This window comes from Gracilinanus agilis, chromosome 1 (genome assembly GCF_016433145.1).
Source record: "Gracilinanus agilis isolate LMUSP501 chromosome 1, AgileGrace, whole genome shotgun sequence".
NCBI lineage: Eukaryota > Metazoa > Chordata > Mammalia > Didelphimorphia > Didelphidae > Gracilinanus > Gracilinanus agilis.
Genome location: NC_058130.1, coordinates 723,513,657 through 723,538,278, shown reverse-complemented (window position 1 = coordinate 723,538,278; position 24,622 = coordinate 723,513,657). Strand labels below are relative to the sequence as shown.

Genomic DNA, 24,622 nt, shown 5'->3' with positions numbered 1-24,622 from the left:
CAAAGATCAAAATCAGTATCAAATCAGAAGACTATAGAAAGGAAGAGGCTATAGCACACAAGTGAAACAGATCCAACCTGACTGATTTAAATAAGTTACTGACACTGGAAAATGGGACATAAATAAAAGAGAAGACAAGGACTGTCCTCATTTACTCAGGTAGTTTAGCCAATGTAAAGCAAAGCCAAAAGAACTTAGAAAAAACTTCAAATGCTTGTTCTTGCCAAGCAGACAGTTGTGGCACCCAAAGGCAACATTAGTTTAGAAAATGTAAACTAGCAGAAAATTAGGGAAGAAAATTGTCTGGTCAAACAATGAAGTGTTAGAGAACAAAACAAGTTTGCAGAAAATTTAGCATGATTTTCCCCAAGCATTTAAAGATAAAACTAGGAGGGCAATAAAAATTGAAGAAAAATGGAAAAGACCTATCGCTCCATTTCTATGATAAAATAATTTCTTCCATGGGTAGAGGCATCATATTTATCTTAACTGTGTTCTATGTAGAAGGTGATAATTTTGAAAGATCTAGTCTCAAGGTATCTCAAAGTGGAGACTATGGGAAAACAAAACAAAAACCCAGAGTTATTATTACCATTGAAAAAGTTCACCATGAATTCATATATCTTACTTTCTCATTTCTACCCAAGTTTTGTAAAAATAACTTATACATATATCGAAGGAATTTTCTATGAGAATGAGATGAAATTTGTGATATTCTATAGCAGATAAAAACAAAACACTTAAACCTTTCATCTTAAAAACAATGCTAAGTATTGGTTCCAAGGGAGAAGAGTAGTAAAGCCTAGGCAATGAGGGTCAAGTGACCTGCCTAGGGTCACGCAGTAAGGAAATGTCTGAGGCCAGATTTGAACCCAGGACCTCCTGTTTCTAGGCTTGGCTCTCTAGCCACCGAGTCACCTAGCTGCCCCCAGCGGATATCTTTATAATCATAGAACTGACAAAATCTTGAACATGTTTTATCTAGTTCATTTGTTGCAAAAGGCAAAATACAAGATCCCACTGGGCTTAATGTTTGACAATTAAAAAAAAAAGTTTCACTTGGAAGAACAAAATTATATCTTAAAGGTTCTCTTCCAACAAAGTATCTTTCATGCATGTTAAAATCAGATTACTTGAAAGTTGTTAAGAGATAACTCTGATGATCCTTTTGGTATTCATTGGATAATTCCAATAGTAGAGGAGATGGAAGTGATCAACATTCATCTGAGAGGGAGTATCCTGTGACTAGGGCTAACAGTCCTGTTCTTTGGTCTATTCCGGGACTCTACTGGGGTCTGAACTACTGTGAGTAGGTTGGGAGGATAAGATCCTTAATGGGTTCCATGGGGATGCATGGTAGATTGCACAGGCTAAAGTGAAGAACCATGAGCAAGAAGTGGTTTAAAGTTATATTTTCCTTTTCTAGGAGGCCTGGGCAGGAAGAATAGAGATATCAAACAGAGGTAAGCTACCTTGTGCTACACTGATACCTACACATTTGGAGACTTAAGAGTATGTTTTGTGGACTACTTCAGCAGATTTATGGATATAAGATTATGGACAAGAACTGAAGAGGATTAGGAAGCATGGCTGGGCTATATCTGTGACTTGCGCAGTGATCCATTCAAGCACTAAAGATTTGTAAGTCAATGCTAGCCATTCACTAGCCTTCCCAGGTCATTTTCTATGGTGTACTGAAAAGCTTTAGTTGTAACAACTTCCAGATGTTAGGTTAGTTACCTCCTAAAACAGCAGTCCAAGGCAACTACAAAACTCTTCAATTCACTTTTGCTGCAAAACCACAAATATTTTCAAGATTTTAAAACTGGGCAAAGTCAACGATGGTTCTGGGTTGGGGGGGGTGGAGGTGGAGAATAACAATAGGGTTCCATTTTCTTTACCCTGGGTTATACATGTATTTTCATGCAAAACATATTTGCATATTGTTCACTGTTGTAGGAGAATACTCACATACGACCAAAACCCCAAAATATAATCACGAATAAACTAAAGTGAAAAATCATATGCATTCTGCCTCCCATAGTTCTTGCTCTGGAGATAGATAGCATTCTTTGTCATAAGTCCTTCAGAATTATCCTGGATCATCGTATTGCTGAGAGTAGCTAAGTCTTTCATAGCTGATCATTATATAATATTGCTATTACTGTGTATAATGGTTCTGCTGCATCAGTTCATGTAGGCTTTTCCAGCTTTTTCTGAAATTATCCTGTTCATAATTTCTTATAGGATGAAAGTATTCCACTACCATCATATGCCACAATTTGTTCAATCATTCCCTAACTGATGGACATTCCTTCAATTTCCAATTCTCTGCCACCGGAAAAAGAGCAGCTATAAATATTTTTGAACTAGTAGGCCCTTCCTTGCTTTTTTTGATCTCTTTGGAATATAGACCCAGTAGTGGTATTGAATCAAAAGGTTTGTTTTATAGAGTCTTATAGCCCTTTGGGCATAGTTCCAAATTGCCTTCCAGAATGGCTGGATCAGTTCAAAATTCAACCAGCAACTCATTAGGGTCCTAATTTTGCCACATTTCCCCCAAAGGATTCCATTTTCTTTTCTTTTCTCCCTTTCCCCCTCATTCAACAAGCATTTATTCATTTATTTATTTATTTTCACTTAAAAAAAAGTTTTATTATTATAATATTTCCCCATGTTTATGATTCATTTTCTTTCCTTCCCTTCTTCCCTTCCTGCTCCCAGAGCCGACAAGCCATACCACTGGGTTGTACAAATGTTGTCACTTGATACCTATTTCCATATTATTCATTTTTGATACAGAGCAATTTTTTTAAAGCCTAGTCTCCAAATCACATACCCATACATACATGTGATAAGTGATGTCATATGTTTTTCTTTTGCATTTCTACTCCCATAGTTCTTTCTCTCAATGTGGAAAGCATTCTTTTACTTAAGTCCTTCAGGAGCGTCCTGGCTTGTTGCATTGCTACTAGTAGCAAAGTCCATTACATTGGATTGTTCCACAATGTTTTACTTTCTATGTACAATGTTCTTCTGGTTATGCTTGTTTAACTTTGCATCAGTTCATCAAGGTTCTCTCAGTTCATATGGAAAGCCTCCAGATCATCAATTCTTACGGCACAATAGTATTCCATCACCATCATATACCACAATTTGTTCAACAATTCCCCAATCTTGGGACATCCCCTCGTTTTCCAATTTTCTGCCACCACAAAGAGTGAAGCTATGAATATTTTTGTACAAGTATTTTTCCTTATTATCTCTTTGAGGTACAAACCCAGCAGAGGCATTGCTGGATCAAAGGGTATGCATTCTTTTAAAGTCCTATGTGTATAATTCCAAATTGTCTTCTAGAATGGCTGGATTAATTCACAACTCCACCAGCAATGCATTAGTGTCCCAATTTTGCCACATCCCCTCCAACATTTATTATTTTCCTTTACTGTCATATTGGCCATTCTGATAGGTGGTATCTCAGCATTGTTTTGATTTTCCTTTCTCTAATTATGAGATTTAGAAACTTTTTCATGTGCTTATTGGTAGTTTTGATTTATCTGAAAACTTCCTATTTACATCCCTTGACCACTTGTTAATTGGGGAATGGCTTGATTTTTTGTAGAATTGACTTGGTTCCTTATAAATTTGAGAAATGAGACCGTTTTCAGGTTTGTTATAATTTCCCCCCCCCCAATTTGTTGCTTTCCTTCTAATTTTGGTTACATTGGGGTTTTTTGGTAAGAAACCTTTAAATTTAATTTAATCAAAATTATTCATTTTACATTTTGTAGTTTTCTCTATCTCCTGTTTGATCTTAAATTCCTTCCCTTCCCACAGATCTGACAGATATACTATCTATGTTCATTTAATTTGTTTATGATTTCCCTCTTTATATTGAAATCAATTACCTGCTCGGAGTTAATCTAAGTATAGGGCATAAGATATTGATCTAAGCTTAATTTCTCCCAAACTGTTTTCCAATTCTCCCAGCAATTTTTGTCAAATAGTAGATTCCTGTCCCAAAATGCTAGGATTTTGGGGTTTATTGAATACTATCTTGCTACTGTCATTTCCCCCAAGTCTATTCCACTGAGGATTCCATTTTCTTAATGAAAAATATGACCATTTTTCTGGCTGTCCTCTCCCTATGTCTCACTTCTCCTAAAGTTATTCTTTGCCCACCTGGAAATTTCCAATCAGTATTTTCTCAGGCCATTAATTCTACAATGACTTTATTTCCTTCTCCAGTCACGACATATAGTTGACCAATTCAACCCTACACTGTCCTCTAACCTTGAATCTCTTGCCCTCCTTCCTGCCTTACGTTACCCTGATGAATTTCAGTCCAAGATTATTCATACCTGCCTCTTCTGATCCTGTACATATGCTACTTAAAAGAGTTAGAGGAAATCATACAACTTTGCTGACTGGAAACATTATGAATTCATGTTACTGAACTTCAACTGGGCCTTCAATTTGATAACTTAATCTTTTATTCTTCCCTAATTGATTTGTTAGCTTCTGCCTTTCTTTTTTATTCAGAACTTAAACACTGAATAAGATGAGCATTTCCATATATACTGTAGATGAGAGGACTCCATAGGAAACACTGAATCTCTATTAGGTAGGGCTTGCTTTTTAAGTATATAATTAATCTAACATGTAACTTTCAAAGTTATCCTGCTTATCTGTGATTACTTCTGTTCTCTTCTTCTTTTTGGGGTGGGAGAAAGGGGACTCTTCTTTTTAAAAACCACCCTCCCAATTTTAAAAGAAAAGACAGACAATCATCCTACATTTTCCTAAACCTTCTTATCTCAATCCTCCCTAATGTCTACATTCACAGAAACATCCCCTTCTCTTTCAGCTAAGCATCTCCAGTTACTTTACTAAGAAAACTGAAGCTCCTGACATGATCTCCCCCTTCACTTTACCTCAGAGTTTCTTGTCATTCCTCTCCTCCACTCTCCAGCCCCAGGTCTTCGGTAAGGAGATGGACTTTCACTTCTCCAGGTATACTTGATCCCCACCCTTCCCATTTCCTCCAGAAGATTACAACTTCAATCTCTTCTCACTCTTTAATATTTGACCCTATTCTACATCAAACTATCATCTATCTATCTCCTTCCTCAGACAAAACTTAGGAAGAAGCTATCTACCCTCACTGTCTTCACTTCTTTCATCTGATTCTAAACCCTCAGCAATTTGGATCCTCACCTTATCACTCAACTGAAACTACTCACTCCAAAGTTACCAGTGATCTCTTAGTTGCTAAATCTGATGTCTTTAAGTCATCATTTTTCTTGACCTATCTGCTGCATTTGATACTTTCCTCTCTTGAATCCTATTTCTCCTTCTGGGCTTTTGTGACAATACTCTCCTTGTTCTTCCCCTATTCACTTCTCAGTTTCCCTTGTTGGTTCTTGTCCACATCATGTCTGTTAAATACGAGTGTCCCTCAAAGCTTTGTCTTAATACCTCTCTTTACACACTCTCTTGGTGACCTGAGCAGCTCTATGGGCTTAATTATCAACTCTATGCAGCTGTTTCATAGATCTACATATCCAGTCAAAGTCTTTTCCATAAACTTCAATTCCACATTAGCAATTGCCTATGAATCATTTCAAAGTGGATGTCCTGGACACATATCCAAATTAACATATCCCAAATGTACATCATTATCTCTATTTCCTAACTCATATTTCTCTTCCCAATTTCTTTATTTCTGGGTATCACTATTCTTCCAGCCTGTCAGGTTCATAATTCTAGCACTTCCCTGGATTTCTTGCTCTCTTTCACCATATACATCCAATCAGTTGCCGCTCCTTGCTGTTTCTACCTATGAAGCATTCTTATATCTAACTCTTTTTTTCCTACTCAAAACAGCTACCACTTTAGTTCATGCCCTCATTATCTCTCACCTACATGATTGCAATGGCTTCTTGAAACTGGTTTCTCTTCTTCAAGGCCTTCCTTTATCTAGCCCACTCTCCAAAATGCTGCTAAACTGATTTTCTTGAGCAGAAGTGACTATCTTCTATGGTAGGAGCAACATCTTAACAATTTCCCTCTACCCTTCATCCAGTCCCTCTGTGCACGTTGGGCTAGTTTTTCCTTAAAAAATATTGAAACCATCCTCAAGACCTGATTGGCTCAGGGGACTGAAGTCACATTCCACTGATACAGCTTTGTGAATACAAATCAGCTACAAGGAACTCCAGATGCTGTCTCATGTTTGGCTAGTGGATAATCTTAGGGCAACTAAAAGGCAGGTGAATTTTGTTCAACTGAATCAACTTAAAGGGTCCTCAATACATATTCTTGTTGAATATCTTTTTTTCTGCTAAAGCTAAATAATCTGCTTTTGTTAAGGCCTGATGAAGTGTCTCATTTCATCCTAATATTGAACATAGATTGCCATGGGGCTGTCCTCAGTCACACTCAGCCTAGAAATCAGGCCTAGCTCAGAACACTCCCCCACTCAATAAACTCTGGTGGCTTCCAAGAATCAACTGTAAACTCCTCTGTTTAGCTTTTAAAATCAATAAGTTTTGCCCCAATCTACCTTTCCTGCCTCATAATCCATTACTTCTATTCTATCCTCTTTTTTTCCCCAGACAAACGGGTCTTTTCTGATTTTCATGTGATAATGAATCTCTCATCTCAGTGACTTTGCATTAGGGATACCCATGGCTAGAAAGCATTGTCTCCTTACCTCCATCTCACAGAATTTTTCTGTTCCTTCAAGATTCAGCCTAAGTACCACTTTCTATTCGAAGCCTTTCCTGATACCTTCTGATTATTTGTGCCTTTCTCCCAAATTGCCTTGTTTTTATTCTCTTTATATTTATCCCATAGTTACTTATATATGTCCTTGTTGTCTTCCATTAGAACACAATATCCTTTCTAGCAGGAACTATTTCATTTATAGTATTTGTATCCCTAACACATTGCCTTGCATATAGTAAGCATTTAATAAATAGCTTAGTGATTATTGACTGATTTAATAGTAGATCTAACTGGCCCTTTGAGGTTGCTCTGGTCTGCCCAGATAAGTCTTGATTTCTCCAAAACATTTATTACAGCCTACTACATGTAAGACAGAGGATGGCCTCAAATACATCTGGCAGATCCATGGAGTATCTGTGATAGGATATAGAAAAGAATTACACAGCATGTGATTGAGTTAATTAACTTTCTGTGCATCCAGGTTGTCACAGTTGAACAAAATGTTCAAAATGGAGCTTAAGTACTAAAATCTTCTAAAAAAACCAGGTGGTGATAATCGTGAAGGTCAACACAAAGTAAACTGATAGAACATTTGAGAATCATTTGAAAATGTTTTAAGTAATGAGAAAAAAGCTTTGCATTTTTTAACAATGAATACCATATACCTGGTAGTGTATATGTGTTTTGTAATACACTTTTCTTCTTATTTGGGGCTCTTCTAAGTTAGGTAGGGAAGGTATAAATTACATGTAAAGTGCTGAATAAATGGTGTTATTATTATTATTATCATCAATCTTCTTATCTCCCTTTTCCAAAGGAGGAAACTGAGGCTCAGAGAAATAAGGAAGCTTTTCAATTTTCATATAGCAGCTGATGGGAGAGGCAGGGCTTGAGCCCAAGTCTGGTGCCCTGCCCCACGTAACTGCTCTAAAGACGAGCATGCCACATGCATGTATGTACACACATGCATGCACATGCACATGGAAACACATACACTTGGATAGGCAACCATCTTGCAATCTTGTGACTGAAGTCAATGGATCAGGATAATTTTTCGTTTTTAGAAAGTAGAGAAGAAAAAACATCCTTTTAAACATATTTCTAAACAGTTAACATAGCTCTACAAAAGTGTCATTTTAAACATAACAGAACTTAACATTATTCCTACCTTTTCCCCTCGTTCTTTGGAAACTTGTCTTCTTTCATTTACATCACATTTGTTTCCAAGTATCATCTTTTCCACATCTGCAGAGGCATGCTAAAGGAAAAAAGAGCCAATAGGATCAGGAAAACAGCTGAGTGTTCAGAAACTTTTTTCAAGAATTCTAACTTTTAACAGTTCTCCAAAAGCATAACTGGCTGGGAAAGAACAAAGCTCTCTTAATGTGCTTTTTGTTGTATAAAATATAGCTGTAGAATCTGAACATGTTTAGATGCTAATCATTAAGTCTAATAAGTGATATGCATGAAATAACAGACATAATTGGATTAATAACAATTTTCCTCTTGATTTGAATAAAGGGGATAAAAAAGGGAAGGCTACTGGGTAACATGAAGGCACAAGAGCCATATGAATGAAAAATTGTTTAATTCAACATTCTCTTCACTAGAAATTTCAGCCAACTCTCTTTTATCAGTACGGTGATGATTACGAAAATCTTGGAAGTATTGTAATTTAAGATCCCAAAGGTGTCTGATCAAAGATATTTTTGTTTTAGTTTGCATTGAGTATATTCTGTTTTGAAAACTGGTAATCGATGGAAGACATATGTGCCCATAAAAATAGATCAGAAACTTCTAGAAAAGTGGTAGAAAGAACTATATCATTTCTGTTTGCTGTAATCACAACAGGAGGAGCCTCTAGGTATGGCAACAACGAAGATGAAGAGGAGGGAACAGGAAGCAAATAATCCATCACCTAAATACTGTATCTGTAGAGCAACTTAAAACTTATGAAGTGCTTTCACATACGTTATTTAATTTTACCCAGGTAACCTGGTGAGATTCAGGTAGGAATTATTATCTATAAAAGGAAAATTAAGCACATTAGGAAGTTACTCATCTGAAGTCAAACTATCAGTAAAGTGGCAGAGCTAGGAATTGAACCCAGGAGTTCTGATGCTGGGTTCAGGCTAAATGACACACAAATACAGAGAATTGGTGTTAGTAACTTCCAAAGAAATGATAGAATCCTAGTTCTGGTGATAGCAAGGATCTCAGAGATCAATTTAGTATAGCCTTCTCATTTTACAGATGATGAAACTGAGGCTCAGGGAGATTAAATTATTTGTCTAAGATCACATAAAACATTTGATTCTATTCAACAAACATTTATTAAGCATTTGTGGTCTGGCAGAGTGTTAGGCACTAGGGATATGAAATGAAAAACAACAGCTTCTGTTCTCAAGAGCTTACAACATGTACACAAATAACAATAAGACAAAGAACATTATTTGGACAAAGGAGAGATCCAAATAAAGTGCTCTAAAAAAATTTGGGGAAGGAGAGATTATTTTTGTTGGGGTAACAGAATTCATGGAAGGCTTGAGAGAAGAAGGAGAATCCGAACTAGACCTTAAAGAAAGAGAAAGATTTCAGATGGAGAGACATTTTAGGCATGGAGAATGGCTTATGGTACTGACTAGGGAAAAATATGGAAGAGATCAGGAAGAGCAAGTAGTCCATTTTGGCTGGAATATAGAGTACATAAATGGGAATATAAAGGATGGAGAGGTCAAGTGGAACTTAAAAAGTAAAGGCTGCAATAAAAAGGACATGAGTTGGCATGGTTTTTAGAGGAACTAAAACAGGAATGAAGAATGTGATGTGTAAACCTGAGGTAGTAGAGCCTCAGCAGTGATGACAAAAGCTACACTTGCTGGCTGCAAAACTAGGTTATTATTAGAACATACAAACAGATGGCATTTTCATAAGAGAAACTCAAGAACCTAGAAAATAGATCAAGGAGCATCATAATGATTCAGTAAGGGCACCAAAGGAGATAGGATACAAATAAATATGGGAAGACATATGAAATAATAAAAATGAAGAAAGCAGGACCAAAATAAAGTATACACTGGCTATTATTATGTAAATAAAAGCAGTAATGAAATCTGGGGGGGGGGGGGAAGGGGAACCAGAAAAGTTCAAAGGGAGCCAAAGTAACAAACATGGCTTTTATTATTACTTTGTAAAAATTAATTTATTTAAATTGAAAAAAACTACAAATAGTTTTAGGTATAATTTTTTGTTTAGTTCATATTTGTGTATTTAGTTTGTTAATGGTTAAATTAAATTTTTAAAAAAGGATAAAAAAAAGACAGAAAAGGCCAATACCATAGAAACCACACTATGGGAAATTATTAAAGGAACATTTTCTGAAACTTATGGAAGGCCTCAGCCTGAACATGAAGAGGATCACAGAGTCTCCTCCATGAACCATCCTCAAAGACAGTCCTCCAGACACTTACCTGGCAAGTTTGCAAACTTTAAGAGACAAAGATGGCATTTTCCAAGCTGCCAGGAAGAAAGGAGAGAACATTTAGAGATTCAAGGATAAGAAATGACTTGGGATATGCCCCAAAGACCTTCAAGAAGAACAGGACAGGGGCCAGGGAAGGGAAAGGGAGGAACCCAGAAAGAACAAAAGAGGAATAAGAGTTATCTCATTAGTATAGTACCAAGTCAGAACACACAAACAGATGACCCTATTTCAAGCCCATTTTTAGAATCTGAGGAACTACAAGCTGACAAACTATTTCAGGACTTTGAGGAAATGAAGGAATACTTTGTTAAAGTCTCACATGTGTAAAGATCAATAAAAAAAGCTATGGAGACCTGAAAAAAGACATGACAAAAAAGAGATAAAGAAGGGTAAAGAAAACCAAAATCAGCATCCTTAAACAAGGATGCAGAGGGTAGTTGACTTCCAAAACGAAATGCTATATTATCCCTAGATAAATGTAAAGGTTTATCTAGTTGACAATAAAAAGCAATATTGGGAACTAAATATGTGTAAAATCATTGAAGTTAAAAATGTTACAAAGTGAGCAAATATTGTTTTAATCTGATTTACAGGAAAATAATTTTAAATATACTCTAGAAATTAGGTAAAGAGAAGAAAACCCTCAGAATTATAAAGAGAAAACATATAGGTTAGGTAGAAACTCAACCTCACAGTAGGCTAGGGAAGTCATTATTTAGTTGATTTTGTCTTTAACTTCAATCTGTTGTCTATGAGAGCAAAGGATTTAGATTCAGAAGAGTTGGATTTTAGTTCTGGTTCAGTCACTTATTTTCAAGGTGACTGTATTCAAATCATTGTCCTTCTCAAAGCCTTAGTTTCCTTATCTGTAAAAAGAGGTATTTATATTCAGTCTTTAAGGGTTCTTAGAATTACAATAAAGGCAGAGGTGACAGATAAAATAGACTACAGAGCAAAAAGCACCAAAACATACAAAGACACAATGTAACATTAAACACTAAAAATCTAGCAATATTGAATCTCTCTGACCCAGATGACATAGCAACAAAAAAAAAACACACAAAAAAAAACTGTAATGAAATACTGTACTTTGGACAAAGAGAGGAATATAGATGTAACTAGGGACCACAATATTAGAAAATAACTTACAAAGAAGACAAAGAATTAATAAATAATTAAAGAATTGAATAACACAATAAATAAGGTGCCCTTAACTGACGTGAGGAAGAAGTGGTTAACTAATGGAGTGGAAGGAATACTTCAGGAGAACTGGATCTCTGCCTCTAACTTGAAGTGTGACTTCAGACAGGTACTTACTTCCTTCCCCTAGGCCTTAGAGAGTTGGATCAGATGATCTCTAAGGTCTCAGTCAGCTCTAAATTCTAAGATATTATACTAGGACATAAAAACATTCTTTGTAAGCAGAAAAAAGGCAGAAATTCTATACACTGTATTTGCAGGCCACCTTACATTAAAAATAGAAACAACAAAACACAATTAAAAGGCACCCAACCACAAGGAAATTTAAAAAGTCTTAATTTTAAAAAGAAAAATAATAAAACTAGGAATGGGAATCATTGCCCTTAATCCTAGGGCTTGACTTTCTCATTGGGTAAAATAAAGGAATTAGACAAGACAAACTCTAAAAGAGAAGTAAGAGTAGAGGAAATTGCACTAGATTTGGAGTAAGAATAAGGTGAAGAAAAAAAAAAAAAGAGAATGGCGTAGAATAAGAACCAGAGGCATTTAGAATATTACAGTATCTGCAAAATTCAAGAGCACAAAACACTGGGAAAATATTCTTTACTTGAAAATCAAAACCAAAAAAGCTATTGGGAAAACTGGATAGCAGAATGGTGAAAAATGGGATTACACAACCTTATACCATATTGCAAAAGAAATTTGGAATGGATCAATGTCTAAATATTTAAAAAAAAACTGAATGGTGTTTATTATAATTGTAAAGAGGAGGGAAATTCTTAGCTCTCTAACAAATAGAGGAAATTATAGGAAACAGAATAGATGCATTTGGTCATATTGATTTTCAAAAGTTATTAAGCACCTACAATGTTTTTACAGAACAAAGAACAATGTGTCTAGAATATAAAGAAAAGACACAGAATGGGGAAAAAAAAACTTTGCCATAAATATGTATGATAAAAATCTGCCTTTCAAATCTATAAGACTAAGATTCTTTCCTCAACAGGTCAAAAGTTAACCTTCAAAGGGGAACCTGCCTCCCCCACAAAATTATCAATAATCACTTAAAAATCTGGACCAATGTTCTAATAATCTGAGAAAAGAAAACGTAAATAACTTTGAAATATGACTTTACACTTATTCAATTGTTAAAAATGGGAAAAAATAGTAAAAATTTATGCTAGTGGGGTTGTATAGAGAAGAGTAATGGAGTGGCTGAGAGCTTCAGGAGTCTGAAGGTCTTGGATCAAATCACACCTAAAATAATTATTAGCTGTGTGATGACTCTAAGCAGTCTACTTAAATTTTCAGAGTCTCAGTTTCCTCATTTGTAAAATGGAGATCTCCATGATAGCAGTTACTTCATAAAGCTGTGTAGAAAATAAATGTAACAAAATACTTTGCAAATCTTAAAGAACTATATGAATGACAGTTGTCACTAACAGGCACATGATAGCACTGCTGCAGAAGGCTAAGAATTGCGACTTTTTTTGCAAAGCTACAGAGAGCAATCCACAAAACGGTTTTGTTTAGATCTTTGGATCTAGTAATTCTACTAGTAGGCTCAAATCTTAGGATTTTTTTAAGCAGGAAAATATCTTGCAAAATTGTGGAATATGAATGCAGCGGAAATATTGTTATAAGAAAAGACATTAATGAATTAAAGTAATATGAGGAAGCTTATATGAAATTATGCAAAGATAGTAGAATTGAACAAAGGAAAAATATATGTATACAGTATGCACATTTTAAAAGACCAAACTAAACAGAAATGTATAGCTTCACATACAATCTTTTTCTTATTTAAATGTCAAGAATGTTAGTTTTCTTACCAAGCTTATATCTTCCTAAGTTTATACTAAAATTAAAAAAGAAATGAAAGTTCTCTCTGAAGTTCCTTCCAGCATTATAATTTAGTTTCTAGGGAATAAAACAAACTGATAGAACCCCCCCCCCCGAAAAACTGAAAACAAACAAATAAAAAAAAAACAAAATACAATAACCCTAAATCAAAAAAATGATTTTGTGAAAAAATTAAAACATAATCTGATAAACCATTAGCCAAATTGATAAAAGAAAAAAAATGTAAATTAATAAAACCAGTATACAATAGCAAATACAAACATTACAAAAATTAGTTAATGAGATTACTATCCTCAGTCCTAGGTTAATGCAGTTAATAGAGTGGAAAGAGATGACATGGGGCTTCTCTTTAACCCCCCTTTCCCTAGCCCCCAGAAAAGAACTTGGCACTGAAGACAATTCTATAGACTGAAGGTCATCTTCTAGTCCAACTCTCCCCAATTCCACAGATAAGGAAATTGAAGCCCTAATAATTAAGGTAATAACTTGGACAAGCTCATATGGCTAGTAAAGTGACACATCCATAACTAGAACTCAAATATTCTAATACCCAGGTCAGGGCTAAACCTCATTGATTTGCTGGAGATTCTTCCCCCAGTCCCCAAAATGCAAAGAAGAAATAATCCCTATTTGAGCTCCAAAGACATCAAAAAAGGATAATTGGTTACATAATATGATTTTAGTAGTAAAATCTTATTTTAATTCTCAAACCTGAGAACAAAGAAAATGGCAGTTCAAGTATACTTAATGAGCACACATTCGTAAATCCAAAGTAACATTCAGGCAGAGAATATATGTCTACTTCAAAATATTCCTCCCTCTTAGCAAGCCAAAATTGCAGGGATAAAATATACAAAATTCAATTCTAATATCATATTTTAGTGACATAAAACTAGAAAAATGCAATGCAAATAAGAAATTATTCTCAGAATTGACAAAAACCATCAGGGGTGGCCAAAATTTAGGACATAAATATTTTTTTTAAAAAAAGAAATTATTGAGGGTAGCTAGATGGCTCAGTGGATTAAGAGCCAGGCCTAGAGGTGGGAAATCTTGAATTCAAATCTGGCCTCAGATACTTCCCAGCTGTGTGACTCTGAGCAAGTCACTTAACCCCCATGGCCTAGCCCTTACTGCTCTTCTGCCTTAGAACCAATACATAGTAATGATTTTTAGATGGAAGGTAAAGGTTTAAAAAAATAAGAGAGGAATCATTTATAATGATAAATTGTTATAAAGAGTTTTGTGTTCATAAGGCATTTAGATATATTATTTGATTTTCACACCAATCACACCCTATGTTCTTTCTATTCCCCAGCCTGCTTCTCTTAAAAAACAAACAAACAAACAAACAAACAAACAAACAACCCAAAATACTGCAGAAGCCTAACTGAAGAACTACAGGAAGCTGTGAATAAAAGGCAACAGCAAGGTCAGACATTTTGAGCTGGGAAGTCTTTGCATGTGGGGCTGATGAACTGTGTCTGTTCTAGCTCTATCTGGTGGAGAGGTTCGTTACTAGAAGGCCAGTTGATGAATTTCTGTTGGTTCACAATGTGTGAAGCTGTGGCCTAAGGTGTGAAAGAGCTGTCATTGGCCTGAAGGAGGTACCAACACTAGGCTGTGGTTAAATATTAAAGTATGAATAAAAGTAACAACGGTAATCAGAATAGCCCCTTCCTAGGAAAACAAGCTTTGCTGCAAATGCTAGGCTGAGTTGTGTTTTAAATCAGGAAAGACAGTTTTCCAGTCATCTTCTCACAAACATACATTTAAACCTGTTTCCTGAGGCTGCACTCATATACCTGTCTAAGTTTATGGTCTGACTGGGACAGACATAGCGTCATGGCTCATCTACCTTGAATGAATAGACTCTTAAAAGTCAACTAAGTTAGCAGACATACCATCCCCTGTCTCAATGCAATACATTTCAACAAACTCTATATCCCATGAGTTTGAAGGAACGAGAGTATGGTAGAAAAAAGCTGTAAAAATGGTCAGTTTTAAGGTTCCTATCAGCAAAGATGTGACCTTACTTTCTTGTGGGTTTATGACTGACTGAAGTCCTCTTCCTGAACTTCAGGTCTGAAACACCTCCCAGTTAGTCATCAATACTTGGTGATATATACTGTTCCAAGGTCATTTTTGTCTAAGGAGCTTATTGTTCTGGGAATCCATGAGAAAACTCCCAAATGATAGCTCAAAATTTTCAGATTATTAAAGCTTTATTGGGAAAGGGGGGAAAAAAGTATTCTGTGGCTTTGCACTCCCCAGCCCCATTTATATCAGGTTTTTACAGAACCATAGTTCATATTTATATAATTCTTTAAAATTTCAAAAGCACAAATATTAGCCTCATTTTGTGAATAAGAAGACTGAGAGGTAAGGTAATTTGCTAACCTAGATCTTATTTCAAGTCTCGTGTGCTTTCACTACTTGACACAGCTTATTTCCTGATGACTGCCAAATAAAAATACTAAGGCTAGGACCTTAGCTTATGTAAAATTAGATAAAACTGAATCATTAATTAATTGACTCATGAACATTTAAAAATCCCCAATAATTTAAATGTACCAGTTAACTAACTACCTCTTCAATGTTTCGAATCCAGTTCCGGATATTATCAAAAGATTTCTCGTTGGTGATGTCATAGACCAGCATGATGCCCTATGAAAAGATAAATTAACAAATGCCTCCATTAAAAACACTAAGAAATCTTGAAAGCTGTACCCACATCCCAATGGCATTCTATGACTTCAACTTAGTATTTACAACCTTTGTAGCCTTACTGTAGGTGGAGATGGGAATCAGTGAGAAAAGAATGGGTTATGTGGGAGATTTGCACATTACACTTAGCTCGAGCTAAAGCAGAAAAGACCAGAAAAACTGGCTGTAATGAAGCAACAGGGGCTTGACAACAAGCCAAACGACTGGAATAAATAGGATATGAGTGAGTCCAGCTTGGATTATCTGACACTGTACTTTTACTAAAGAACAAAAGGGTATCTCATCAGCTGGGGGAAAAATCACTGTTTTGAATTGTTTTATTATGAATAAATCAATAATAGATAGGAACAGTAGAGTGTAGTGAAGAGAACAATGGAGTCAGGAGCACCAGGTTCTGATCCCTGCTGTCATTTGTTAACCATATAATCACAGGCGAACCAGGACTAGAAGAGCTCTAAACTCTCCCCAACTCTAAAGCTAGGCACCTATCATTTCAACTGAGATGATGTTTCTTCACCTATAAAAACATTAATGACTAAAATGAGTGAAATCATTGTGAATGTAAGTACTGAAACTAAACTAATTCTGCCTAACTTACTAATGGCTTGAATTTTAAATAACTGCTTTAGTTTACAAAGTACTTTCATTCTAGCATAAAGTAGATTGCATAAATATTATCACCTTCATTTTACAGATGATGAAACAGCCTCAGAGTTAGGAAGTGACTTTCCCATGGTCACACAAAGTCAGAGGCAGGACCAAAATCCATTTCGCAAGGTAAGAGGTTTAAAGCTGAAAGAGACCTTAGTGGTCATCTAGTCAATCCTTTTTATTTTCTAGATGAAGAAACTGAGGCCCAGCAAAGCTGAATGGCTTGTCTGTAGAAAGTGGCTGAGCTGGTATTTGAACCAGGGTCCTTCTGACTCCAAATCTAGCCCTTTTTGCCCTGTACTATTCTGGCCTTCTGACTGAGTACAAAGTTCTTTTCTAATCCTCCTAAAAACTTCTTTACAGATTTAAAATGACTACATCTCATTTCACATTTCTTCAAGGCTTTCTTTGTTAAACCATAAGAGGAAATCATCACCATACCCTTGCATACACATATCTTTTATGACTACATTATTCAAAACCAAAGGTATGGGGGCAGCTGGGAGGCTCAGTGGATTGAGTCAGGCCTAGAGATGGGAGGTCCTAGGTTCAAACCTGGCCTCAGACACTTCCTAGCTGTGTTTCCCTGGGCAAGTCACTTAACTCCCATTGTCCTTACCATTCTTCTGCCTTGGAACCAATACATAGTATTGATTTTAAGATGGAAGGTAAGGGTTTAAAAAAAAACAACAAAAAACCAACCCAAAGGTACATGCATATTACCTTATTCAAAAGACTATATAGCCAGTTCCTTAGAAAGAGATAATTATGATTAAAAAAAAAAATCAAACAGAACCCATACCATTGCACCTCTGTAGTATGCAGTTGTAATTGTTCGAAACCGTTCCTGACCAGCTGTGTCCCTAAAACAAAAAGATTTGTGGTTTTAGAAATGTATAATTATATTCATTTACCTCAATGAGGAAGGATTCAACAGACATTTTATTAAATATCTATTAAATACAGAGAACTGTGTTGGCACTGGGAGCAAAAGAAATTTTAGCTTAACAGCCCTTTCCTTCTGACAGAGGAAATCTGACACACAGCTAACTAATATAAAATAGTACAAAAGAGGCTGCTAATAGGGCTATATGAGGTCCAAAGGGAAAGTAAAAATGATCTTGGGAAGGCTAGACAATATTTTCATGGAGAATGCATTTGAGTTGAACTTTAAAGGCCAGGTTGGATTTCAACAGGAAGGATAGGAAGACAGTATGTTTAAAATGTATCAAAATATGTATAGAAAAGGCATAAAGTAGGTAAGTGAGGGATGTGTAAAGGGGAGATAAACTGTCCAGTTTGGTTACGGTACAGAGTCTGTTGAAGGAAACAGTAGGAGATAATGCTGGAAAAGGTTAAGGCCTCGAATGGCAGGATGAGGAATTTGATTTTTATTTGGCAAAAGGGGAACAACTAAAGGATTCCTGGTAAAGTAATGACATGGCCAGGTCTATGTATAAGGAAGATTAATTAGGCAAAAGTGTGAAGAACAAGTTAAAGGAAAGAGGAAAAGACTGGTGAAAGGACTGGGCTTGGGAAGTTGAGAACTCTGTCGTCTCACAAGAACAATATATGAATATTGCTGAGTAATGCAAACCAGGGATCATCTATGTTAAAACTCAACCATGGGGGCAGCTGGGTGGCTCAGTGGATTGAGAGCCAGGCCTAGAGACAAGAGGTCCTAGGTTCAAATCTGGCCTCAGACACTTTCTAGCTATGACTCTGGGCAAGTCACTTAACCCGCCATTGCCTAGCCCTTAATGATTCTAAGCTGGAAGGTAAGGGTTTAAAACAAAACAAAACAAAACAAAAAACTCAACCATGCATATCTAACACAATGCAAGTATTAAAAAAATTATTAATTTAAATCAAGCCAACACGAGAAATCTAAAACCAAACTTATCTGTTTGCAGTGTCTACTCAGATGTTAAAATCTGAGTGCTATCCCATCATAAATGTCCATTTTTGGCAGTAAAACAATATATAAATCATAGGTATACCTAAGCATGCCAAGAATTCATCTACAATATTCTTGAGTCAAAGGTTTAGAGTCCTGGCCAATTTGTCACATATATTACACCATGGGAATTCACTCTCAAGGCCTTGAAAATAAAAACATGTATTCTAAGCAAGACATGCCTGTGTTTGAACTTTGCTTTGGGATTTCAGGAAAGTATGCGAAGAAGTAATGTTTTCATTAGTTATATTCCTCTCCTGGGATCTTCACCAAGAGAATAAAGTAGAATATGAAAAAAGCCAGTCTGTTACACACTGATATGATCCAAACACAATTTGAGTTGGTGTTACCTCTCTATCCCAATGAGCAGCAGATACAGGCTTTCCCTCAAATTAAATGGAAGTAGACAGGAATGACTGAACAAACCCACATGGAAGGAAAGGTGTATCTGGCTTCTGACAATCTTGAATATTATATGACTGAAAAAGTTCAGCTTTAAGGAAACCCAAATGGAGTGCTCAGAAAATCCCAATGACACAAAGCCTATGTCCAAGAACCAAAAGAAAAAATAGGTCCTTTGAGCTGGGTGTGAAACACAAAACTCTTTTGAAGAAAACCTGTTTGTTCAAGTGACTAGCCAGAGTTTTGTAAACAATTAGACATGGTCAAGATATTTAAGAGGAGGAGGGGGAAGAGGAGAAGCTACATAAGGGGTGCTGCTATATCTCATAGACACTGAATGCTTCTAATTAACGCACTGTAGAAATTAAAGGTACTAGCAAATGCATCAATAAATACAAGAGAAAAATTCTAAAACTTAAAAGGGACTCTTACCATATCTGCAGTTTAATTCTTTTGCCATCTAGTTCTATAGTTCTAATTTTGAAGTCAATGCCTAAAAGAAAAAAGTGACATTACTAGTACATTTCAAAAGTTCACTATTGCTTTTGTAAGGTGTTGTCATTACTGCCTCCAACCCCACTTTTCACCTCGCTGAAATCAATTGCGCAGTTCTAACTCAGCTATCCAAACTGTACATTCATACAAAATCTCGGTAGAGCTATCTGAAATGGAACCAGAATGTCGAGGATTGATTCCCAGAAGACAAAGAACCAAGCTTAAATGATAAGTGTTAAGGATAACCATAAGAAAGCATATATGGTAAAACAATGGCAAAAATCACAGCAGACAATTAATATAAAGCAACAAAAAAACTATCACTGCCCTTATACATCGTGGTGTCCACCTATATTCTAGAATCTAGAGTTTGACTGCTAATATATGCTAATTCTAATTAAAATTCCTTTTTACTTTTTAGGACAAGAATTTAAAGGGACATGTGATCAGAGTTGATGAATTTGTACTGCCCTTCAGGCAACACTTTGTTTCATACTTTTCTTTGGTTTTGTTAATACCATAAGCTTAATTAAGAAGTGTAATTTATAAGGCTTAAGAACCAGGAAGCCTAATTATAAGGTAGAAAGACAAGATGGTGTAATGGATAGAAATGATCTTGGAGTCAGTAAGAGATGGGTTTGAATTTTACCTCTGCCCCACCCCCAAGGAGCTATGTGCCCCTGGTCAAGCCATTTAACTTCTCAGTGGTTCTGGTAACTCTCAAAGACTATAAAATGCAGAGTGTCAGTCTGTATTGGTAAAAGGAGTTTTCCTCTTAGGGAGTTTCCCAAAACGAAAGAAATCACAGGTTTACTTTCTATGCTCCCCAAATTACAAAGTAATAACCTTCTTGCTAAGAGAGAGATTAAATACAAGAGAGAGACTAAACTTCATTGAGGTGGGAGCACCAGTATGTGAGACCTTGGCTGGGCTTTGCCACTACTCTCTGGATGACTTGGGCCAAAAGTCATTCTCTCATTCTCTGGGCTGTTTCTCCATCATTGAAATGAAGGACTGGAATGAAATGATCTCAAGGCCCACTGCTGCTTGAAAAGACTAGGATTCCTATATGAAAACCCCAAAGTGGATCTCAGTAGTGCTGGTAAGGACCTGGAAAACTTCTAAGCTGAAATCTTCAGGGAGTAAGTAAAACTGAAGTCTTAAGTTAAGCATTAGCTATACTGCTTTCTGATTTGCAGGGAAGTGACAAAGCTTTAACTTCCACTTCTCAAAGGTCTTTAAAGAAACCAGAATGAATTAGTAAGAAAGAAACCTATTCTCAGACAGAGACAAAGTCACTAAACCAGCTATTTTGATTCCCTTCTGTAAGGCCTCAGGCCTCATCAGATTGGGAAGTTTCAGAACCTCCAAGAGGGAGGGCAGGGACCATTCTGTCATGTAATCAAAGATTTGGAGCTGGAAAGGACCTCAAAGGTCTTTTAGTTCAACTCCTTTGCATCTTTTTATATCCCTTTCCCTTAGCACAGTGCCCGGCACTTAGTAGGTATTTAACATTGAAAGAATTGAGTTGAAAACATCAAGAAAACACAGAGAATTAAGTTAAGACCCCAAGATCATATAACTAGCTAAATGGTAGAACTAACCAAGCCTGTCATAAAGTCCATGTAATCTGATTTAAAAAGTCAATCTTTCCATTCAATCCTCTCCATTCAGCAAATTTCTGAATGGAGCCAGATCTGCCCAAGTTATACTAAAGGCTAACAGAGCACTGCCAACAGCTCAATAAGTATCCATTATTCAATACCTTTCATATTCACAACTTTATTCAACAAGTCTCATTTAATTTCAATGCATGAGTTTTCTAAACCGAAGGTCCCTCTGTAGGGTAACAGCTGTGCTTTCTGAGCAGGAAGATAGGGAAGTCTGGCTGAAGCTGATTAAGGTGCAGAGCCGATATTCATCTACTTTTGATGACACAAGGGAAGGTACTATCACTTCATCTTAGCTTTGGGACTACTTTAACCTTACTTTAATGAGAGGGCTGGAAACAGGAACTAAGGTTACTAATTCTCAACAGAATGTCATAAACCATAAAGGACTATACAAATGTGAGCTATTATTAGAGACCTCAGAGAATATCTAGTCCAATCCTCTCATTTTACAGATGGGAAAACTGAGGGCTGCAGAGGGGAAGAAACATGTTCAAGGTTACAGAATTATAGAGCCAGTATTAGAACTCAGGTCTTCTAGCATTCTTTCCATTATACTACTGTTACTTCTAGTGATCTCTCTTTGGAAATGGGGAAGTCTGAAAGGAAAAGTTGGGAAGTGAGAGGGGAAAGACACTACAATGATATTTAGTAACCACCTTCTGGGCTTCCAGGCTCTACTTCCACTTCTATTGCTGAAAACACTTAATAGAGACAGAACTTGATAGGGCCCTAAGTGCTCAGATGTGGAGTTTAGAGACTAAGCTACTAGCAGAATAGCTCTAGACTGAGAATTCATGCCTTGTAGGTACTTAAAAAACCTTTGGTGATCTGGATAGAATTAGAAGCCTTATGACACTAGTCTCAATTCTCTGATTATCTATCTTGTGTGACCTTGGGTAAATTATTCCTCTTCTCTGGGCCTCTGCTTCCCAACCCCAAAAATAAGAGGGGGTGGTACAGAGCCGGAATAAAGGATCTTAGAGGTCCCTTTTAACACTGTGTCAGTCGAGGCACCTACGGAAACATTCCTGGGGGTAATGGGAATGGTAAAGGGTAACCCTGGCTTCGTGGGGGGCTTGGGCAGGAAAGCCCTAAGGAAAACAAAATAATGCTCTTGGCTAAACTCCTCCAGTTCCCTCCGGCTGACTGACTCCACTGTCAGCCTTTGAACCTGGGAGTGAAGGGAAACTGATACCCGACAGTCCAGTTTTCCACAGACACTTGGCCCCCATGATCCTGTCCCAACCATCCCAGGCCCTACCTTCCCCCAAGCCAGGATCCCCCCAACCATGGAGAATGGGTGGGAGACTGTTCCTCCATCATCATCCTGATTCTCTGGTTCTTCCTATTCCCTGCCAGTACCTTCTGGGGTTTCTTCTCAGTTCCCCTCGAGGTTCCCTTTCGGACACCCCATCCCGCTGTGATTTCCTTCATAGTTCGCCCCCCATCCCAGCCCTGGGCCTCTCTCCGTCACCCCGGACGCCTTGTTACCATGGGTTCCCTCCCGGCCACCCCTGTAGACTCTCTGTCCCCTCCAGCCCTGGTTCCCCCTCAATCCCCCAGGGCCCTGCCGGCCGTCCCCGGCCCCATTCCCTCCCAGCAACCCGAGGCTCCGCCTCTCTGTCCCTTGTCCCAGCCCCGCTACCTATAGTGGAGATGAAGGTGGAATTGAAGGCGTCCTCGGAGAATCGGAACAGGACACAGGTCTTCCCCACCCCCGAGTCCCCGATCAGCAGTAGCTTGAACAGGTAATCGTAGGTCTTCGCCATATTACACACTATACCTCCTCGACGGGAAGTGCCGGCGGCGCCCCGACACTGGACGCCGCCCTTGTCAATCTACGGAGCGCCCGCCCACGATTGGCCGAGGTCCCACTGCGCGTCACGGTAGCCTCCGCCCACCCCTCGCCGGCCCCCGAAACCCTTCGGCGGGCTCCGGGAAGGAGATGGGGAGACGAAGCAGGAAGCAACCCTGGGCGTGTCTCCCATTGGCTAGGGTCACGTTCACTTCGACAGGACGGCCTAAGGATTGGTCAGAGATAGAAACTCGCGGTTCAAATGGGAACTGGAGTGAGATGAGCTGGAGGCGGGGACAGGGGAGGGAGGGTGCCGCTAATTCCCCGAGCTGAACCCAGAGACCCCGCCCTTGCCCTTAGCTGGGCGGGGGGAGACCCAGCCCGGCTCCCGCGCCCCGCGGCGAGGCTCCGCCCCTTCCATAGGGCGCGGGAGGGGAGTCACATGGGAGGAAAGGGTGGGCCCCGGTAAGGGGCGGGGTACTGAGGGAGCTCCGGGAGGCCCTGGGCAGCCGTTAATCGCTCTCAGCGGCCGTTAACTGAAGCCGCCGGCAGGAGGCGACCACCTTTACCTTGGCCTCCGCTGGAGCTGGAAGAGGGAGCAAGCGAGTCCTGACTAGCTTGAAGCAGGCGACTGTAGCCCGTACTTGCAGTCCCCAAGACGGCTGCCGGGACCCAGGAGACCTGGGCTCCTCCAAGCGGGCGTCCCCGACCCCACCAACCTCCGAGGATGTCATTCATTTGTCTGTCCATTCATTCATTCGCTCATTCATCCATCCATCCATTCATTCATCCATTCTGGTTTTTTTCCTCCCTGAACCCGTGTTTACCTCGAATTCCACCCATGGCACTGGAGCGGCTCCTCTAATTTATTTTCATAAAAAGCTTTCTGGGCTACTGAGAAGTCTGTGACCTGCTCAGGGTCACAGAGCAAATATACAGTATATCTGGGGCAGGACTTGAACTCGGATCTTCAACTCCAACTTTGATCATTGGTGTAAGGCCAGACTGCAACCATTGATATTTATGTTAATTACAATGGAATTGAAGTAAGGTCCTTTCCCCCTCTTTTGTGAGAATTTATTTTTCATATACTGTATTAATTCTTATATGTTAGGGAAAATTATTGTATGCCAGTGTCTGGGTTCTGGGTCAGAGATACCATCCAGTCTGCTGCTTTTTGCATTTTCTTTGTCTTTGGACATCCCAAAGAATGTCTTCCTTTTAAAAATAGAATTTTGTTGATAAATGGAGACAAAAGTTCTTTTTCTGTGTATGTGACTTATCCACTTGTTGGGTTGGGGAGGAGTGGATTGGTTGATGACTGACTTACTATTTAGCTATCACTAATTAAAGAAGTGTAGGATGATCAAGGGAGGGGCTGAATAATAAGCTGCTAAAAAAATCTAATAAACCACCAGACAGTACAGCTCATCCCTTGATAGGGAGATAGCTATGGAAATCTATATCACTGTATTGTTTATGAAGCTCATCTAACCAATAAATATTATATAATCAATAAACTTATATTCTTACCCCAAAATCATTCTCTCAAGATAATTAACATTTTTCCTCCCTCCCTCCCTCCCTCCCTCCTTCCCTCTCTCTCTCCCTCCCTTCCTCCTTCCCTTTCTCTCTCCCTCCCTCCC

The 24,622-nt window shown here is 38.0% G+C and overlaps 1 protein-coding gene across 1 annotated transcript in view; it reads right to left on the bottom strand.

Annotated features, from left to right (window-relative positions):
• Positions 1–22,950, bottom strand: part of RAB8A (RAB8A, member RAS oncogene family) — a 28,341-nt gene extending 5,391 nt beyond the window's left edge. The window contains exons 1-5 of the mRNA XM_044658569.1: positions 22,827–22,950; positions 19,446–19,506; positions 17,457–17,517; positions 15,866–15,943; positions 7,898–7,987 (exon numbers count right to left, since the gene is read on the bottom strand). Coding sequence (XP_044514504.1) covers positions 7,898–7,987; positions 15,866–15,943; positions 17,457–17,517; positions 19,446–19,506; positions 22,827–22,950 — 414 coding nt within the window. The remainder of the gene's footprint in view (positions 1–7,897; positions 7,988–15,865; positions 15,944–17,456; positions 17,518–19,445; positions 19,507–22,826) is intronic.
• Positions 22,951–24,622: the final 1,672 nt, after the last annotated feature.